Source organism: Lottia gigantea (genome assembly GCF_000327385.1).
Source record: "Lottia gigantea unplaced genomic scaffold LOTGIsca_12, whole genome shotgun sequence".
NCBI classification, from domain to species: Eukaryota; Metazoa; Mollusca; class Gastropoda; family Lottiidae; genus Lottia; species Lottia gigantea.
Genome location: NW_008707225.1, coordinates 975594 through 997221, shown reverse-complemented (window position 1 = coordinate 997221; position 21628 = coordinate 975594). Strand labels below are relative to the sequence as shown.

At 31.1% G+C, this 21628-nt stretch overlaps 3 protein-coding genes across 3 annotated transcripts; 1 reads left to right on the top strand and 2 right to left on the bottom strand.

Moving 5' to 3' along the window:
- Positions 1-2494: 2494 nt before the first annotated feature.
- LOTGIDRAFT_185560 (hypothetical protein) lies at positions 2495-4575 on the bottom strand (the record flags this gene model as incomplete). The annotated part of the gene is made up of 1 exon (XM_009048041.1): positions 2495-4575. A coding segment is annotated over exon 1 (1923 nt), but the record flags the coding sequence as incomplete, so codon positions are not given.
- Positions 4576-4951: 376 nt separating this feature from the next.
- Positions 4952-8674, top strand: LOTGIDRAFT_212332 (hypothetical protein). Its single transcript, XM_009048040.1, has 9 exons — positions 4952-4995; positions 5445-5546; positions 5702-5888; positions 6152-6298; positions 6569-6772; positions 7004-7171; positions 7441-7517; positions 7661-7885; positions 8155-8674. Exons 1-9 carry the CDS (start codon positions 4963-4965, stop codon positions 8266-8268), a joined length of 1257 nt encoding a protein of 418 aa, XP_009046288.1. The 5' UTR covers positions 4952-4962; the 3' UTR covers positions 8269-8674.
- LOTGIDRAFT_156763 (hypothetical protein) lies at positions 8654-21055 on the bottom strand (the record flags this gene model as incomplete). The annotated part of the gene is made up of 30 exons (XM_009048039.1): positions 8654-8776; positions 8973-9197; positions 9610-9775; positions 10127-10259; positions 10662-10819; positions 11109-11231; positions 11365-11574; positions 11828-11952; positions 12217-12363; positions 12653-12848; positions 13450-13559; positions 13770-13841; positions 14331-14475; positions 14699-14848; positions 15099-15266; positions 15708-15763; positions 15913-16016; positions 16272-16341; positions 16729-17007; positions 17235-17402; positions 17766-17867; positions 17989-18087; positions 18300-18409; positions 18793-18918; positions 19115-19270; positions 19559-19667; positions 20023-20112; positions 20258-20298; positions 20437-20550; positions 20836-21055. The coding sequence occupies 30 exons, from the start codon at positions 21053-21055 to the stop codon at positions 8654-8656; spliced, it is 4095 nt and encodes a 1364-aa protein (XP_009046287.1).
- Positions 21056-21628: the final 573 nt, after the last annotated feature.

Here is a 21628-nt window from a genome sequence, read left to right as displayed (position 1 = left end):
TTTTATCTGGCACATTTCAACTTGTGTTGGACATTTGAAATTTTGTACTGGGCATAAAAAAATGTGGTATTTTCAGTTGAAAAAATTGCATTTAGAACCCATCAATTTAGGACTGAAATTCGCCGTTTCCTCACCTGCAAGTGCAATACAGGTTAACAACTAGCTAAGAATAGTTTACGTCATTCAATAAGGCCATAGGGATTATATATATATCCCGGTGACTCTCGGGGAACGATAAAGCCCACAAACAACTTTGACGTCTATTGGCAATATTAACAGTCAAAATCGCTCATAATTCACAATCTTTTCAACACAAAAAAAAATGTCCAGCTCAAACGAAATTGTACCAGAAATTTGCCGAAATTGTACCGGACAATGTTCGTGTCCGGACACTTTTTTCAAGCCTTGAAAGTCTGGCAGAAAAGGTAACATAACAGACCAATGGAAGGTTTAATTTATAAATTTGAAAGAGTAGCAACTATTTCCAGCATGAAATATTTCACCTACAGTCATACTGCTATCTTCTAAACTAGGGTCGGGTATGAATTTACAATTTAGATTATCAATTATCTCTTCTACAAAGTTTCCATTTAGGAAGTGCTTTTCACTTAGTACCGGTATTTAAAAGATATCTCAGTTAAAAAATTTTGTGACAACTGATTGATAGCCTGCCCTAGATAATCAATCTGAATTTGATAATCAATACCAGCCCTATCTAGAACTGTTGAATGAATGTTATCTAACAGCAAATTATAATACAATGGTGATATGAAGAACAAGCGATGGATAATTCTATAGTAACATAAGTATGGTATACTACATAATTATGGTATGGTACATTATCTTCACCATCCTCATACCCTCAAGCTTCATTATCCTTTTCTATCAGATCAATACATAATATAATATAGTTTACAATCAAATTTAACAGGATAGTTTTCAATCAGTTTATCTAATATGATTGTTTATATAATCAAGACTAGTCGCCAAGCAGCTACTCAATTATACATAAACACACAGACATCATCTCCTATATTGTTTACTATCTTATCAAGGTCATATTCTAGGAAATAATTCAAATAAAAATCAAAATATTTATGTTGTAAAAACCAGATCTTTCATTTATATCAACTTGTAAAAAATTTTAGGGATTGAAAAAATAACGAGCATCAGCACAAAGGGCTCAATACCGTCACCCACGCAGTCAGTAAACAGTTAAATCCTTTTTTTGAATAGCACTTATCTAACATCGTTTCAGATAATAGAAACATTTGCCCCTATTCCAGCCTCTGATTGTTATTTTGAGTTGTCAGCTGGTATAAAGACAGAAAAACTAGGCAATGATTTGTAAGATTTTTCCACAACTCAAGTTCAGTCATACAATCCTTATTCCCCTACAACACTGTCACGTCTGTGGTCTCATCAATTTTGTTTTTGTGACCAAACTGATTTCTCTGGCCATTTATAACCAAAAGTTCAAGGGTCACAGAGTCACCTGATAGAAATATTAGAAATAACGCATCTTTGGAGGTGTAGTTTTTCTGACTCTACTCCAGTCGATAGCTGTCAAAATATACTATCAAAAGGTGGAATAGATGCAGATCTGATGTTTTGGTCAAGTCAGACAACAACTGTGGTCCTACCCAGATCCTCTGAGAAGTAATATCGTCACTCTCTATGACCAGACATTTAATGCCTATTTTTTGGTCATTAATTTTGGAGAATCATCTCTCAATCGTGACATAAATCAGAGTGCTTTATACTTTATTACATCCATATCAATATCGAAAGTGTATTGCTAGAACCTCAGACTTCTGACTTAAAAGTTTAGAAAACCTCTTTTCAACCCCTTTAAAATATAAACAATATGGAGAGTAAACAATTGACACTCTTTGACTGTTTAACACTGCCGATCCTTGCTATAGGTTCATAATCTACCAACCATACAGCAATATAAAATATTCACTAGAGAAGCCTAATATAGATCTCTGGCAGTCAGTTGTATTGTATAGTAATGTAAGATTTGAGATGAATTCTATATCATATTGATTTAAATGCTTTGTTTTCTATCTATGGCTTTCAAGCGAAGGAAGTTGCCAGGTCTTTGACCTAAAAAAAAATTCTGAATAACAGAATGTCGAATTAAAAAAAAAAGATAAAAGGCAGGAGAAGAAAAATGTACTTAATCCATTAGGAATAGACTTTGATAATTTTGTAAAGGGTACTGGACATTGGTAGAAAAATAAAATAATTTTCAAGCCCACTCCAAAACTCAAACCTAACGTGTGCAACCACGAGGAAAATTAAGCTTTAAATTGCTACGGTATCAGTAACCGTTTTCTAATTCTATTCTGTAAAAAAAAAAACTGAAAAAAGTTCTGGGAGTAGAAAAAACCATGTGCGAAATATCCAGAAAATCAAGTCTACTTACAGAAGAGGATGAGGCAGGTAAGCTCATGCTGTCATAAACTCTTTTTCCACCAATATCATCATTCTCCCAGGGTAATCTATTTCTTCCCTTTCCAGCACTCATAAATCTCCTTACATTAGGTTTCTGATCAGATGTGTATGGGGTTGATCTAGCAGAAGAAACTGCAGACTCAATTTCCATTACTTCAGCTCGAGTAGATCGAGCTGAACCATTTCCGCCTCCCACAGCCAAAATCCAATCCATGTCAGCTCCTTGACTTTGATTTGATGGGGGTCTATGAGTTGCTGAAGATGGAATAGGTGTAGCATATTCAACAAGACCATCAACATTTAATCTTGGTAACTGTCTCCTTGCTAATCTTGCTTGAACAGCACTCATTAATCCTTCCCCTTCTCTCTCAGTATTAAGTTCAACATTATCAACAGCTTGCACTAATGGCTGTAATCTGCCTGCACCCATGGCTTGTGCCAAAGCTGCAAAACATTCCAAAGCAGCTTGTCTGACTTGCCTTTTCGGATCAGTTAGAGATGGTCCAACAACTTCACAGATATCAGACAAAGCAAAGTCATAACTTGGAAATGTCATTAATGCAGCTATTACGATATTTATTGCTTCTTGCCGGACGCGAGAGTTGCGATGATGAAGATTTTCACAAATTACAATTAGTACTGGATGAGCACAATAACTCTGCATCAGTTTCATTGCAACCTTCATTACAGCTTGACGAACAACTATTTTAGTGTCACCCATCCTTTTAGATAATGCCAAAACCAATGGCTTCAGAAACATTTTCACATTAGACCCAAGTTTTTCAACTGTCAGGCATAGAATTTCAAGCGTTACTGTTGTGATTTTAAAATTGGGATCATCTAATAAATTGTTCAAAAGACTGATAAATGCTATCATATGGGGAACAAGCTGATGTTGTAAATCACTTGCAATCAATCCACCAACAATACTCTTCAACTCTTCAACAGCTTGAGCTCTCACACGAAAATTATCCTGATCATTCAAGCGATTCATTAGCTGACTAGAGATGATGCCAAATTCTAAACTATCCATATACTTAGCAGATGCACCAGTCTGACGTGGTTCATATTGATATCCATTTCTTTCTGAATTTTCTCTTGATGACATACCCATGACCCGCTGTTCTCGTGAACTGGCTGGAGCACTATACGAATATTCTGAAATTGATTTTGGTGTTGGTTTTCTAATTTCATCTTCTCTTTCTGTTAGTTGGAGATAATATCTTCTGATTGGAGCTGCTAAACGCTGAAGATAAGTATTAAACTCTGGATCACCTACTAACTCCTCTATTTTCTTCATGGTAAAAAGGGATGGATCCCTCAAATTATCTTCAACAGATGAATCTATCAATTTTTTTGCCAAACTTTGTGTTACTTCATACAAATTCAAATGCGAAAACTCTCTTGTCAAAAGGACTGGCAGGGCATTAATAGTTTCCCTCCGTACTTTTGGGTTATCATTTTCAAGCCCTATCTGCACAATATTATGCAAAAATATAGTGGGATCTTGAACATGAATCATATAAACATGAAGTGACTGAATAACAGCTCTTCTCACAGAAATCTTAGTATCACCAATATTTGGTAAAAGTCTTTTCATGACAACACCCATACAGGTATCCAAATTTTCTCCCAAGTTTGGGATGATCTCGTGAATCAACTGTGTACATTTCAATCTGATTTCCCAGTGTTCTGCTGATAAGGCTTGGGCTAATCCTTGAAATATTGAAAGCTGGTCATGATAGGGTAGTCTGCCCCCATTATGTTTGACAGTTAATAACAACTGTTCCAAGATTTCTACTCTTGAGGCAAAACTATCATCGTATAAGCCATCTAATACATCATCCTCATCCATATTCCATTCTCCTTTTGATCGTGGTTTCATGCGGGCTCTTTCAAGATCATTGAAGTCATGCAGTGCCGACGGGAACTTAGCAACTTGAACTTTACTAGCCATTAACCTAAATAACACGGTAATCCAACCGCAAGTAACAACACTTTACGGGTAGATTTAATGTCCAACATGGCTTTCTATCGTTGCTGACAAAATCAAAACATAAAAGTTAAAATCCATCGTTAAATTCAACATTAATTATTGACATTGATTATTCTGACAGCTATCTAACATGGCGACCTCTCCACAACAACACAATTGTGTTCATCACGTGACAGGAATTCCAGCTCCGCGGAAGGCAAAGTGGCAGCTGCGTACAAACTCCAAACTTGCTTGTTTTGCTTGAAATCAAAATACGCCAAATTTCTTTGTCTCCCGATTTTTTTGATTTTTCTACAAGATTTTTCTACAAAGTTCGACTTCTTTTTGCTCCAAGTTCATGAGACAATAATGTGATGCGATTTTCTTTCGTTGGTTGAACACTCTACAGAATCCAATAAGCCTCTATCATCCGGTCTCACTTTGTCTGCATCATCGTCGAACATAAGGCGAAGTCTGAGTGTCAGAGACTACATAAGATATTCTTTAATATTAGGAAACCAAGCAAAATGGAGGAAATCGGACTTGCCGTATCTGAAAAGGTTCTTAATTTTGTCACCCGTAGTTGTAAATTACAACCCAATCTGCTTCCCATTATATTTCCCTGACGTTACTTAGTTTTCTTGACTTTTTAGTTTGATTCTGTGACATAGTGTATCAATCATAACATTTTCTACTGGATTCTATCGATATAAAATTATGAATTTTGCTTCATCATTCTTTAAAATCCTTAGATTAAAATAAATATACGACGGTCAGAAGTTCTGGGGACCTGATGTCTGAGTTTAAATTTACAAGTTGAAGTGATTGCTTTAGACTTCAATGCACAATCACAATCCACAATGGCCTAGGTCAAAGACTAAAGTTACCAAGTAGACGCTAGACTCAGACTAAGACTACGAAAATATCGAAAATGAAAGGATCAAGCTTTCTCACATACAAATACTTTGAAAGCAAGATTGAAATTTAAATGTCATTTTCTGTATTTCAGGAGGATTCCATGATAACAGACTCAAGACCAACAACTGGTCAAGGAGTGAACAATGCTGATCCATTATCAGTCGATATGGAAGATCTTTATATCAAATACAAGGTTCACATTCTCTTTTTTTTTGTATAAATCATTTAGTTTGAAACAGCCTTGCTGAATATGTTACAATACATAAAAATTCGCTGAAGATCTTTGCTTTTCAATTTAAATCAATTTTTAGCTATCAGCTATGTCAATTCTCTTGGTATTTATTGTAGAAACTTCAAAGACAGCTAGAATTTTTAGAAGTTCAAGAAGAATATATAAAGGATGAACAAAAGAATTTAAAGAAAGAATATCTGCATGCCCAAGAAGAAGTCAAGAGAATACAGAGTGTACCACTTGTTATTGGTCAGTTTCTAGAAGCTGTTGATCAAAATAATGGTATAGTTGGATCGACTACAGGTAAATTTATAAAATATTGGAAGAGATTTCTCTAAAGTTATTAATTTAAAAACTACAGGAATTAATGAAACCTTTTTAAATTGCAGAAACTCAAAGGGATTCTTGAAATTTTGTTTTATTTGCACGGGGATCAATTTTCGAATCTTTTTCTTTAAGCTCATGTGCAATGAGATGTAAATTATATTTGATTGAATTATAAGAATTTTTTTACAATTCTCATTAGTACAATAATGAATTATAATCTATTATATTATGTATTTTAGGTTCTAATTATTATGTAAGAATATTATCAACAATAGATAGAGAATTACTCAAACCATCTGCTAGTGTAGCTCTACATAAACATAGTAATGCTTTAGTAGATGTTTTACCACCTGAAGCTGATAGCAGTATTACTATGCTGTCTGCTGGTAAGTATTCAAGCAAACTCAAAAGTAGCATTTCATCCACAGCTGTAAATACTGATTTCATCACCATTAATATCTTCTGGGACTTATCAATATATTTCTTATAGTAATTTTTTTCCATAAAACAATTTCAATAAAGTTATTTTTTGATTGATGCTAATTAAAAATTTATCTCATTTAAATCAAATTATCACCATATTAAGTATAACAAGGAATTTGTTGGCTCACATAATGAACTTAACTGTATTGTGCAAATATATTGACTATTTGTAGATGAGAAGCCAGACATACAATATGCAGATATTGGTGGTATGGATATACAGAAACAAGAAGTTCGAGAAGCTGTCGAGTTACCACTAACACATTTTGAACTGTATAAACAGATTGGTATTGATCCACCACGTGGTGTATTAATGTTTGGACCACCAGGTTGTGGTAAAACTATGTTAGCTAAAGCTGTAGCTCATCATACAACAGGTTAGTTAACAGGTTGTTGTGTGAATTTTGGCAAATACAAACGCATCCAGAATGTTTATGTTCGGAATTTCTATCTTTTGAATCATGGTAAGGTGAATGTGAAACTTTAACAATAGCATTAGTAATTATCTTACCTTTCATTGATAGGGAAATCTTTGTTTCTGGTGATGAATTATTCAGTATATGATGTATAAGTATTGAAGGTGATCTAAATCTATATTGTTCTTTCAGCTGCATTCATCCGAGTAGTAGGATCTGAGTTTGTACAGAAATATTTAGGTGAAGGACCTAGAATGGTACGTGATGTTTTCAGATTAGCTAAAGAAAATGCACCAGCTATTATATTTATTGATGAAATTGATGCAATAGCTACCAAAAGATTTGATGCTCAAACAGGAGGTGAGTTGTTTATTACAATAAAGTTGAGTCTCAGATATACAAGAGTTTAAAGAGTGTCTCAAGACTTTTACCTTGCCTACTTCCAGGGCATAGTGATCTTATCTCAGACTTTGAATACATTTTTAATAGTTATCCCAGTTGGCCTAGCTATAGATAGATACTATTATACTGAAAAATATTGACAGTATGTTGGTTGATAGATTTCCTGATTTCCTGGCACCTCATTGTTGTTAGAATACCATTTTCATTTCTACCTTCATTACTTACAGCTGACAGAGAAGTGCAAAGAATTTTGTTAGAATTACTTAATCAAATGGATGGTTTTGATCAAACAGTTAATGTCAAGGTAAGATATCCTTCATAAATTTCTTTCCTCGTCTTGGAAGCTTTTTTAATGTGTTCTTCAAATAAAAAAAATGCTGAACCAATAAGCATGATTCGTGTTCATGGTGAATGTGTCGAAAACCTTATCATATTGTTTATTTGTAGGTTATTATGGCTACCAACAGAGCTGATACATTAGATCCTGCTTTATTACGTCCTGGACGTTTGGATAGAAAGATAGAATTCCCTCTACCTGACAGACGACAGAAACGTTTGATATTTTCTACTATAACAGCTAAAATGAATTTAAGTGAAGAAGTAGATTTAGAAGATTATGTAGCTAGACCTGATAAAATTAGTGGTGCTGACATCAATGCCATATGTCAAGAGGTAGGAAAGAAAATCGACGCAATATGAAATGGATGGAAAAATTTTAAATGTGACATATCTGCTTCAACAGTTTGATTCCGGCCAGAAATGGAATAGACAGAACCTATTCAGAACTCTCTATAGAGTGCCAGAGTGTCAAAAATAGGGTCTCCAAACGTAAATGATTCCAAATTGTGCTTGACATCAGCCAGGGATTTTGAGCTTCTTCAATTCCTTTAAGATGTTTTTGTTATACATGTGAATTATTTTATTATGATCTATAATTTCAGGCTGGAATGCAGGCTGTACGTGAAAATAGATATGTTGTATTAGCTAAAGATTTTGAGAAAGGATATAAGAATAACATCAAGAAAGATGAAACAGAACATGAATTCTATAAATAAATTGTCTTTGTTGTAACAAATTGTGTTTACTTTGTCATTAAATGTTCCAATCTTTGGTGTTTTTTTTGTAAACTTCCTAATGTGAAAATCTTCATTATCAATCAATTTTTTTCTTCTTTTTAATTATATCTGTTACCATTTTCCTTTGTCCATGAATGAGAGGCAATCCTATGCATATTGATGAAATTTCTATTAAATTTTATTCTGGCAATATTTGGCTGATTCACTGCCGTAAAATTTTCTGTGTGGACTAATAACATTGAATGAACTCTAATGACTGCTTTTGTGTTGAAAGATTAGAAATTACATACATTACATAATTTATATACAAATATCACACTTAATAAGATAAACTGTAACATATAAAACACGATTTCTTTCTCATCTAATTGTTGATATACTCATTATAAACTAATTGTCTATTGGATGGTAAATCTGTATAAATTTCCATAGAGTATTCACAATCTTGATTATATTTCTTATAAAATATCACAGCTTTCTTCAACGACTGAAAAAAGAAAAGCCAATATCATGAAATAAAAAGATTTTGTGACTAGACAAAAGAACATATTAAAACTTTCATGATGCCCAGTCAGAAAAATGATTATTCTAGTAGCATTGAAAATAAGCCTTAATGACTAAAAAATACAATTAAACCTTTGCAATGCTTTAGAAAATCCTTTGAAAATCAGTAAAAGCCCTACCTCAGATTTTAATCCTTTAACCCAGGACCATAACGTGTGTCTGAATGTTTGATGTTGGTGGTCTTGTGTATAATATAGAAATCTATTAATATGATGTACAGCTATAAGATATAACAAGGGGTTTCTAACTGGTTGTATCAGTTGTGTTAGTTGAACCCAATATATCTGTATTAGACTAATGTCACTTTCATCTGGTTCTAAAAATCTCTCTATAGGCAATAACAACTGAAATATACATAAAAGAGTTTCTTTGAGAACAATGAATCAAAAATGAGGTTAAATATAATCTAATGAGAGAGGAATCATCAAAATACTCTCCAAAAAAATTTTCAAAGAGGTAATTTCTTAAAAATCAGCAGCCATGTGGTCGAAGAGAGGTAATTTTGTGATATCAACTGAACAGATTGCAATAGTCTCCCCCTTATCAAGAATATTACTTGTGAAAAGAAAATACAAGTACTAATTTCTCGCTCTATATAATAGAGATACAGCCATGAAACAATTTACCATAATTATCTGATAAAACTTAATTTAAATGAAAATATCTCTCAACAATATTTTTTTCAAAACAGGAAAATTGATAACATCAAAAATATTCAGCCAAATATGCACACAAATTCTGAAGCTGAGTACCTACCTCATCAGTTGATATTATTACTGCTCTGAGAGCATCTAGATGTTCACTCCATAATGATTGTCTATAGTTTATAGAGTGATGTTGTTGTAATGGTATTAATATATAACTACAGAACACTGAATCACCAAATGATACTGCTCCATACTGTTCTAATAATGACTGATATCTATAATGAAATAATATAATGGTTTGACAGAGTAGCCAAAAATATGAAATGAGAGCTTTAATTTCAGTCAACCATGCAATAAAAAATTATTCTTTTTGACATTTCTTTTTTCCATGTCCAACTAAGTTGCCTTTCCATAAATCTTATTACCTAAATTGTTAACATTCTTTGGTCTATAAAATATGGCTGATCACACATTATCATGGTCAAAGGGAGATAATTCTAATTAACTGTGGTCTGAAGTTTTTTTTGTCTTTATGCTGCAGAAGTGTGGGATCATTTGTTTATGATTTACATACAAATTGAAGGAGTAATCTTAATATTTTCTAAAATAAAAAAAATAGAACTTACAAATCATAAAAAGAAAGTAAGCCAGGTATTGCTAGAGTGAAATCTATTTGTTGTAATAAGACAGGTTTACTATATTCTCTCAATAAAGCTGCTAAATAGCTTCTTATACATCTCTCCAGAAATAAATCGTTGCCTAAAAACAAAAAAAACATAGAAAAATAGAATAACAATTAGAAGAATAAATAGTTATAATAAAGCTATTGTTTTGTTGTATAGGTTTTTATTCAAATCATTGTTGGACATGTGCAGTTTGACCATTCATCAAAAAAGGGCAAATTAAAAAGACCAATGAAATCATTTTTAATGATGAAATTATGTCATAAATAAACCCAAATATGAAACAACATTTTACCAAAACATTGGTATCAGATAATGAACTTTTCACATGAGGAAGTATATCAATCATAAATATTTCATTAGAAGAGCAAGCATACCCTGCCTGGCGCCACACCCATCATAACTGCCATCTAAGACCTTATACCTGCAAACTATGCAAATTTGATTAACCTGGAAGATTATAATTATAGTTACCAACCTGCCAGAAAGACACACATTATTCTGGATAATTTGATACTAATAGTGATAGATCTTAATATTTCTAGCCTCTCACATTCTAATAAATAGATCCATTGTAATACAGTAGATACCATTCTAATATTCTCTACTGGCATATGATCTTGAAAGTGAGATCCCCTATAATAAATATTCAAAAATTAAAATAGGTGAATGGTTAAATCATTAATAAAATATACTACAATTAGATCTTTAAGAAGTAAAATTTTGTGTTTACAGTGTTTGGATATTTATTCAATTTGAACATTTCCTAAGGTAAATTATGCAATAATTACTGTTAATTTACATAACACATAATACTTATCACCTGAGCGTATAACTAACCCAAATCTACAGATATGAATACTGAGTTTTTATTCTCGTTCTGATAATATATTTCTTATTTCTTGATAATGTCCAAGATACTTACTTGAGTGAAGACTGGTTATATAATTCTACCAGGGGTAAGAACATCCAGTCTTGTGGTAGTATATTGTCTATTTTATTGGTAACCAAATTATCTATCTGAGTTGGATTATTACCAAATCTGGCTCTAAAATAGAATTGAAGTTTTAAAAAACTTGGATGTGAATGTAATGGTAGCAAACATCCTGAAAGCATCAAACAGCCAAACCCTGGCTTATAATTTTTATCTGTGGCTCTTCTTGAATAACTGTACCTTTTACCTTGATTTAGCACTAACTTTCTCTTTTCCACTAAATAATGTGAGATACACATTTCTTATGCTTCCAGATAACAGATTATTTCTTGCTGTTTCTATCAATTGTTTAGTCACAAGAGTAACCTCCTCTTGAGTGGCACTCTTTAATTTTTTAACGTCTGTTAGTTGCAGATCGGCCATGGACTGTAAACTTTCATCTGTTGTACGGTATTCACTGTAAAAAAGTTTAGAAATAGTATGGATAACAATGAATCTGTTGGACAACATAAGATGAGACAAGACAACTTAGCAGATAAGTCAACAAGGCCCAAAGTCAAGAAAAAAACTTAGATCAAATCTCAGTTTTAAAACCAAAATTAGACTTTCCTTTTTCTCTATTGATCCCAAGTCCAGCAGCTAGTGCACAGTCATAATATGTTGATGCACAAGAATACATGAATACAAAAATAAAGTCAAGAGGTCTTTACCTTAAATATTGTGAAGAAAAGACAATAAATGATAATAAATCATGTATAATATATTCATCACCATATTGTAATCTAATTAGTAGTTGTAGAGAAACATGGTGATAAACTTTCATTTCATTACATTCCTATAATAAACAATAGTTTTTATGATATCTTGAAATATGAAGTTGATAAATTATGTATTTGGGAGTATATTATGAGATTTACCACAAATTCAACGGTTTAATTTTACAATGCCAAATTGGAACTCTTTACTTTATTATTTGTTTGATTATATTCAAACAATATCCAAGAAAAAGTAAAAAAAGAAATCCAGTGCCTCATTTTTGTCTTTGAGGTTTTATTGAGTCACACTAATAATTTTTTATACATGTTTCCTAGCAAATTACCTTTAAAGATGATAGTTTAATAAGTTGGTATTGAAATATATTCTCAAATCTTGTAAAATAATTCAAGAGTAAAGTACTTGTTTTGACTTGACAGATATTTCTCATATAACTTATCATATCTTCATTATTAACTATCATTGGTATCATCTGAAATTTGAAAAAGAATAAATGGTTACAAGTTAAATTCTTAACTCAAACTTCTTACTTGATTTTGTCCCGATTACAACATGTGCAGTAAAATTGTTTTGAGGATTGAAAATATTGTACTGCTAAATTATCTAACAAGTGCCTTTACATTGATTGATATTTATTTACTCAAAATAAGCGATACCTGTACCCAAAAGGAACATTCAAAGAATGAGAAAGTTTCTTATAGGTGATTCTGTAGGCTTAGTCATGTTAGACTGGAGGATTTTGAAGCCACAGTCATAAATACCTGATCTATCATTCCTTTATGTAATTTACAACAAATCAACACCAATCTAAGATAAGAAGTTAGAAAACCAAATGGTGAAGTGGACTGTAATATAGGTAAAGTTGTATTGTTGGTTAAACATCCACCACCACAATCTGGTAAACTTTCTGTTCTCTCATCATGTTTAATACTGTCTGATAATAAGTTGGAATACTGACTGAAATAGATTGTTATAATCAGCTTAAAACTTGATCACAACTTTCAATGTACATTTATTATTACTGTCTACAGAACAGACATCCTACAAATCTATAATACATCAAGCATATAATACTGAGTTTTGACATTGTTTAGAGATAATACAAAAGAATATAGAGACGGAATGCCTTCCATATAGTACCAGAGGTGTTACTTTCAACACACTGAAATATTTACTGAATTAACTAGCTCAATTACACATTACACATCAACAAAAACTTTTGGTAACAGAACAAGTATCAGTACCAATTATCTAAAATCAGTCGAGGGTGCTACTGTTGTTAAGAACTTGCTCAGAAACTGAAATATCAGGGGTTTGATTTCCACACTGGTTGAGAAAGTATCTTCGTAACACAAACTTTTATCAGTGATGTTGAAAAAGCGTCCAATCATTCAGATAAGACCTCAGTGCCACAGGTTGAGCAGATTAAAGATCCATTGAGATTGTGTGTGCTCTTATTGCAAAAAGTGCTGGAAAGTAATATGGAAATTCCCTATGATTTACAATGAGACAAACCAAGAATCAGATGACATCAGGCTATATTGTTACAGATCATTACCTGATATTTGATAATATTGAATGAAAACCAAGTGACTTCCAAAATGGTATCAATACATCAGAAGATAACCTCTCTATAGTTTGTAATGTTTCTACTGCATTATAACCAACCTGGAATACAAATTGTCTCTGTCAAACTTAAATAACTTTTCTATTGTTAAATCCTTACCTTGACATTTACTGTTAAAAACAATTAAGATATATGATATGTCTGATCAAAAACTATTTATTATACATTATTGTACATACAAATAATATACATTATGTACAATACAATACAAATATAAATTTTATGGGAAATAATATCTATAGTTTAATTACCTGATGTTTTATTTTCTCATAATAACCTGCTATATAATTAGTTAAACAAGTTATCATTGATAAATCTTCTCTCTGTAAATATACACAATCACAGAATCAATATCATTATCAAGGCTTATTGTAGTATTTCAGACCAATCTAAACTAAACAGACAATACTTTGTATGTTCTCATAAAAGCCAGTCATTACTTAATTCAACTCATCTTAAAGTTTGAAAATGTAGATAGTGTCAATAAAAAACATATTAAACAAGTCTTAAAAAATAGTGTCAAATTTAAGGCTAGTTTTCTGAAAGGAATTTTGTTGTGTTCCATTCAGTGCCCGTGCATCATGAACACTTACTACTTCTATTTGCTATATTCCATATCTTTTCACTGTCATTTTATCATATCTAATCATATTTTGATGCAGTAAGTTTTTTAGATGCAAATATTATAAGCTGATCAAGTTAATCTAAAATAACAGGAACAATAGCAATTTTTGATTCAAATTGAACTGGTGCAAAAAGATACTATATATGTCCACAAATACAATGACTTTTGAACATTTTTGAGCACATACCTGAAATTGATAGTGATTACCAATATATTGTAATGTATGTTGTAAACATTGTATTATAGGTTGATATAGACCAGTAATATTACTCCAATTAATCATGGGTTCATTTATACCACTCTCTTCTTCTTCTACTTCCATTACCTCTTCTCTAAATATAAATCATGTATATCATATCAAAATCATGACATCTTTACAAAAATATATCATGACTTCTCTACCAAAATGTATCCAGTCAAAATCATGACTTCTCTACAAAACTGTATTAATCCGAGTCATGTCTTCGTTACAAAAATATATATGAAATCGAAACCATGTCAAAATCATGACTTCTTGTCAAAAAGGTATGAAGTCGTCAAAAAGCAGAAACTTACTGTGAGATAAATTTAGAATGAGGTAAAGTTATAGATGCTACATGTAATACAGACTCTAATGTTGATATTACCATATAGTTATTATATTTATTATTTATAATATTCTGATGTATTATTCTTATCTTCTCTACTATCACTGAATACATATTTCTGGAAAATAGAAATTATGATAATTACAATAATCTGAACAATTTTCAGGCAGTAGTCATATCTTCTTTTTCAAAATTTGACAAAATATAAGGACTTTGGGGTTAGTGACGTCATAAATTGGTTAGTTTTAGTGGAATTACAGGAACCCCAGACGTCTGATTGAAAATTGGAATTGGGCAAAGTGATGCTACCAGTGTTCTTAGAAAACATTTTAACAATCCCTTTAATGTTGAGAAATTAATCAACTTACAAATAAAGTTCATCCATTAAACCATAAGATAAACAGACTTTCCATATAATATAACATTGTTTCTGTAGGTTATAACTTATAGTTTCTGGTAATTGTAAGTCTCTGAAGTATAACATATAACATTGTTTCTGTAAATTATAACTAAGAGTTTCTGGTAATTGTAAGTCTCTAAAGTATAAAGTATAATATAACATTGTTTCTGTAAATTATAACTAAGAGTTTCTGGTAATTGTAAGTCTCTAAAGTATAAAGTATAATATAACAATGTTTTGTAAGTTATAACTTATAGTTTCTGGTAATTGTAAGTCTCTGAAGTATAACATATAATATAACATTGTTTCTGTAAATTATAACTAAGAGTTTCTGGTAATTGTAAGTCTCTAAAGTATAACATATAATATAACATTGTTTCTGTAAATTATAACTAAGAGTTTCTGGTAATTGTAAGTCTCTAAAGTATAACATATAATATAACATTGCTTCTATAGGTCATAACTTGCAAAACTGATAATTAAGATATTATTTATTAAAAATCAGTTATAAAGGGTTTTAATATTCTATAGATGAATATGTTATTAGAAATATAATACATAAAGCTAAATAACTTACTTTGGTGGTATAGCTATATATCTTTGTATAATATCTTGAAGATTATAAGTTGATATCTGAAAGAGAATAAATACTTACATATATCTTATTTTCAAATTTCCCAGTAAAAAGAATTTATGTCTTAATCAAGAAGTTCACAATTCTTGAACCTGTTCTACGAAGAGGAAAACTAAGAACCCATGGTCATAGATTAATAGTGACTTACCAATATGGCTGCCATGTTTTTTCCGTTTTTACATAGCGATACAATAAGTTTTAAAGCTTCTGGTACAGGATAACCTCTAACTATCTTTATCTGAACCTCATCTTCTACAATTTACATGGGTATATTATATATCAAACAAAAATCATTACTTTCATTAACAATATATGAAGTTTTCAAGATGACCATCAAACAAGTGTGCAGTTACTATGACAATCTGACTCAAAATGCAGTTATGTAATCCAAAACGTCAGATTACATTTCTTTAAAAATAAGAGTAAGGTAATGAATTTATATTGTAAAATTGTAGTTCTATTTTATTTGTTCAAGTCAATCACAATAATCTTTAGATATGTTATTACCTATGGGTGTCCAAGTTGTTGGTAAAAACTCTGAAAATATGTATTTCATTAGACCAGGACAATGAAGAATCTGTAAAAGAAATGGATCTAGTAAATTGAATTATACAAATGTTCATCTTGTAACATTTCAAAATACTTTAATTTAATAAGTATAATTTAATGATAGTAATAAAAAGCTGATTGAGAAAATCAAAGAAGTTCATAAGTAATGTGCAAATGAAAAAAATAGTTTGTTGAAATATTCCATGATGATAAACAGCTGATAACAAAATCCACGTACATGCTTTGGAGAATTTCACCAATGAAACAGATAACATTAATGAGACCCAATTATGAAACGAGTCCAAACTTTTAATTTGAAGTCCACAAGATTATTAACTATTGAGCAAAAGACAAAGCATACCCCATACCACTCTACAAGTGGTTTAGAAAGAGCAGATAATATCATTTATTATACCTGATAAGCAGCTGATTGAGAATGTTGTGATAATCTTGTAAAAATCTGTAATATCTGAACTAAAGATGGAGCTGACAACCTTTTCTCCATCAACAGATATTTTAATCGAGGTAAAATCATCATTCTGTTGATTAGAGCCAAGACTAAATCTCTTCTAGCCATTTCATCATCAGATTCTTGTGGTTTTTCTTCATCACTATCATCTATCTCTTGATCTACACCAGGTAAACATGGCTGTATCAATCCCTGATACCAACAGCACACTGTTTCCATCGCAACCTGTTTAGTTCAATTAAGCAAAAAATGTTTATGCACAAACAGTTTTACATAGAAGACAGTGTACATTGTTGATAAAGAAATCTATTAATTAAAGATAATAAAATTCAATTTTCTCTCATTTTCTTTTTATTTTCAGGAAATAACTAAACTTTTGATCAAATTCAAGAAAATGAAAGTGGAAAAGCTTTAAGTAATCAAAATTAAGAACAAAACAATCATTACCATACCTCATCATGTGGACAACATAATAGACTATAAAGTGTGTTAATAGCTGCCATCTGAACACTTTCAGAACTATCATCTAACGCCCAGCGGAATAAAAATACAACACCAGCTTGTAAGACAGTAGGTAATATAGATGTTTGTATATTATCAGCATATAAACCTTGTTTAGCCTAGAAAATAATAATAAATATTGTTTATTAGTTTGTATAGACTGTTACATCCTGGTAAAAATTTCAAGGACAACAAAGAGTTTGTTAATACAAAACGGATTTTAACACGCATTTCAATAACGATTTTTCAACCTCAATCTTTCAATCTTAGTTAATATTTAAAGTTAACTTTGAAAATGTCATAAATGCAAATTTTGCTTATCAGATTACAAGATTTGACTAATGTCAACTTTTGTGACTTTAAAAAGGCAAAGTTTCAAGTCCACATCAAGCACAATATTATAGATAAAGATTTGAACCATAAGAAATAAGTTATGCAGGATACTTTTCTAAAGCTAAAGATTACTGTTGAGATATACCTACTCTTAATATGATTTTAGCCAATACATTTAAAACAAGACATCTTTGTGGAATATTAGAACTTCTAGATAAATGGAACAACTCTTCTAATGTATATCCTGCTCTCTGAATAAGAATAAAAGAGAAAAGAATTGACATTTATGCCATTAGTTAAAACTAAGGAGTATCTTAACAGTATCATTGATAAGAAAGTACAAGTTAAAGCAGAAATTACAAGTATACTCACCTGTGGTTCATCACCATGGTGATGTAACCCTTGATTTAATGGTATATCTTTATCAGCTGGTATAAAGTCACCATTTAAATCAAATCTAGCTTGTTTACCCTAAAAAAATAATAATTAGTTGTAAGAGATCAGTTTCAAGCATTGATTAATAATAGTCAGATCATATTAAAATTTCAGAGGTTAAAAAGATGTAGGAGGAAGTGAAATGGGCCACTAAATAAATATTTTAACCAATGCTGATTGGATGAAAGAGCTGGTTAGGTTCTAACATTGTTTTTTAAAGTTTCAACGTATAAAATCTTGCTACTAACCAAGCCACTATCTGTTTTGATAGGTGGTAATTCTTTCATCCATTCTAATTTATCATATTCTATATCATCCATTCCAACCCAATCTTCTTCTGTCTTTATTGGTAAATCATCTACAGATAAGTATATACTATATACATTGCTCAGCATGCACATAGTCCAATACATCTTTAAAGTCTATGTGGTTCTTTTGTATATATGTACTATGAGTATGGTAGTGAATATTTGGGGAGATTTGCATGCTGTATATATGTAAAACTAAATATAAGTTTCTATATATGTCTTGTCTATATATCTTAAATTGACGAGTCGTCATTTTAACTTTCAAACATGGATAATTCTAGACAAACATGAATTTGAAGACTAAAATTTCGATGGTGAGCTGTGAACACTATTACTGATTGACTTAGCTAAAAAAATTTCAGTTTCTGAGATTAAAGTATGATTGGTAAAAAAAATGGCCTATCTGTTCCTTTAATATAAGATACAGACTAACCTTGATTAAATTTCTTTTCCTTGGGTGTATCAAAGCTTACTTTATGTTTTTCGTTCAAATTTTCCTGAAGTACCTGGCTTTCTGGTTCCTTAGGTTTCTTTCTTAGAAAAGACAACATTTTGGGGTCTGCAAAAATAAAAAAACTTATTCTACACATCTTAAAGTCTTTTTGCATACATAACACATGCCAAAACTCTGTTTACAGTGTCACCTATTAAATCAAAATGCCCAACATCTTTATTCAAATGTAATATTTCATTTTAGTATTCTTATTGAATTACAATTAACCCAAGGCATACAAAATTGCAAACATTGTACCGACCTAAACTTCCCATTAGTTTCTTCTGTTCTTCTAAAATATCAGCTTCTGTCATTTCAGCGAGTTTCGCAGCATTTTCTTCATGGATCTGTTTCTGTTCTTTTTCAGCAAATGATACACTTAGGCCTGATCCCTTAATGATTTGTGATGGCTGAAAACCTATAATAGTGATGAAAATATTTGTCCATAACATTAAAAGGCTTCTTCACATACTTTATTAATACTTTGTGTTGTACTGAAAATGTCATTTGCTAAAAAATAAATGAGTAAAAGGAATGAGGCTGTGATTTTATCATTTATAAGGTAAAGGGAGGGAAAAGATATTTAGTTTAAGCATGACAATAATTCAATCAAATACTTTTCTTTCATAGTATAAACTATGATGCCAGTTTATTTACTAGATTAAATGCATCTAGAACCTGCTTTGATTTGATATTTAATACTTACCTGTCTTTTTTCTGGGTCTATTGACATCTTTCATCTCTATATCTAGTTTATCTGTATTCTTCTGTAACTGCTGAGCAAATATACTTCTTTTTTTACTGCTAACATCTTTCTACAATTAGAAATAGAAATATCAAACCTAAAATAACATGTTCTACAATTATATCATATCAAACACTTTGTTAGTAAACATCTTAAAGGTATTTTTGCTATATTATTTTCTTGAGAAGGATTATATAGGCAAAAGCCTCTTCCCTCTTCAAGATTATCAAGCAAGTTTTGTTTGTATTTGAAAATTCACTTTTCGTAATATAAGTAACAATCAGGATAGAGACAGTATAAAAGGATTCAAGTCAAATTTGATTTGCCATGGTGACACCATAATATATTACAAAAAACAATGGAATTATAGGAGCCAAAGACATTGAACAGGAATTTTTTTTCTATATATCTTAATACTGACATACCTTGAAAGATGTGTCTCTTTTAGAAACAGTAGGAAAGGGATTGACTGACTGCTGTGGTAGACCAACATTAATATTTCTGGTGTCTCTTTCCTAGGAAAATAATGTCAATTTGTAAAAATTCAAAAATAAAAGACAAGACAAAATCTAGAGGAAACCGCATTTGCTGAATTTAAGTATACGCCGGCACAAATATCTTCAATGTAACTCATCATGATTTCAAAAAAAAATTACTTACCACAATTTGAGTTAGGAATGTTGACAAGGGGGCGCCTTTTTCTGAAACAGGAAAATAATTCCCTGTATAAATTTAAATTCACCAGTTTTTATCATAAAAATCAAACAAAGAATTACTTGTCAATTTCATTTGAAGTTTAAAAAAATTAAAAGAAAATATTGAATCAATAGTCTACATACCATTTAATAAATCTTGATCACCTTTAACTGGAACCTCATACAATGGTTGACTCTCATTTTTATACTTAGACTTTGGTTTTGTTGTTTCAAATGTTCTTAATTTAGATCTGGTAGCTGTGAATAATAAAGACCAGTGTTACATTAGGTAAAAATAAATTAAATTACAAATTCTGGTAGCAAGAACATATTGGATTTTCTTGAATCAAAAGAAATTGATGACTCTACGAGTACAATAGGTGAAGATTATGATACTAAGCATATATCTGTGGGATTATTTCTTTTAGAAAAAACATTTCATTCTATAGATCTACTACTACAGACTAAAACTTTTACCTTCATATTTCAATTTTCATAAAAATGACTGAAAATAATGTAAGATTAGTGTAAAGCCTTACTTACAATCATTAGTGAGCTCATCAGATGACTCTTTATTTGTATTGACAGGTTCAGATTTTCTTTTCCCCTTTAAAACTGATTCATTCCCTTCAGCATTATATACACAAGCAGCCGATGGCACAGACTGTTCATCTGATTTCTTTGACTTCAAAAATTCTTCTTGAAATTTCAACAAATCATCTTCTGATTCCCCTCGACCCGGCCTGTTAGTTCTCAGAGACATTTTGTTCCTCAGGGTCCTAAAACAAATAAATGTATTGTTTTTTAAATTAGCATTAGATCTACTCTATTGGCCAAGTGACAAGACAGTTGTCAGTGCAGTTATTTTGTATTTTTTGTTTACTTTTTCAATTTCATGGGCGCAGCCATATTGTATTGAACCGGAAGTAAACATTTTGTATATACTATAAGAAAGTAAAGAAATTATTCATCAAACTAACTTTATTTTACACTTGTAAACATTTCATATAATTATTGTATTTGAGATTTGATGGTTTTTCGGCCTTCTTCTAAAGCAAATCCCACGTGGTTACTTTTTATCCGAAACGCATCTTGATAGCAGGTACGTTTGAGAAAACAATATGCTCGCGCACATACCCATTATATTTCCGTTTCCCTTTGTATTTCCATAGCGACGTTTACATCCAGTGAGAATCCACTTCGATTCGTTCAACTCAAGGTAATTTTTAAATGATGAATTGATGAACCTGGCCTTATAGATTTTTGCTTTTGTAAGAAAAATTAATTCTTTTGACATTCACGTGCTTGTCCATGTTTGGCAAATTATAGGAAATTT

What these genes read in the sequence shown, in the direction of transcription:
- LOTGIDRAFT_212332 (XM_009048040.1), top strand. Translation starts at nt 4,963, where the DNA reads ATGGAGGAAATCGGACTTGCCGTATCTGAAAAG. An exon ending in GACTTGCCGTATCTGAAAAG is followed by an intron (nt 4,996 to 5,444) that starts GTTCTTAATTTT and finishes TCTGTATTTCAG; the next exon opens with GAGGATTCCATGATAACAGA. An exon ending in ATTTGATGCTCAAACAGGAG is followed by an intron (nt 7,172 to 7,440) that starts GTGAGTTGTTTA and finishes CATTACTTACAG; the next exon opens with CTGACAGAGAAGTGCAAAGA.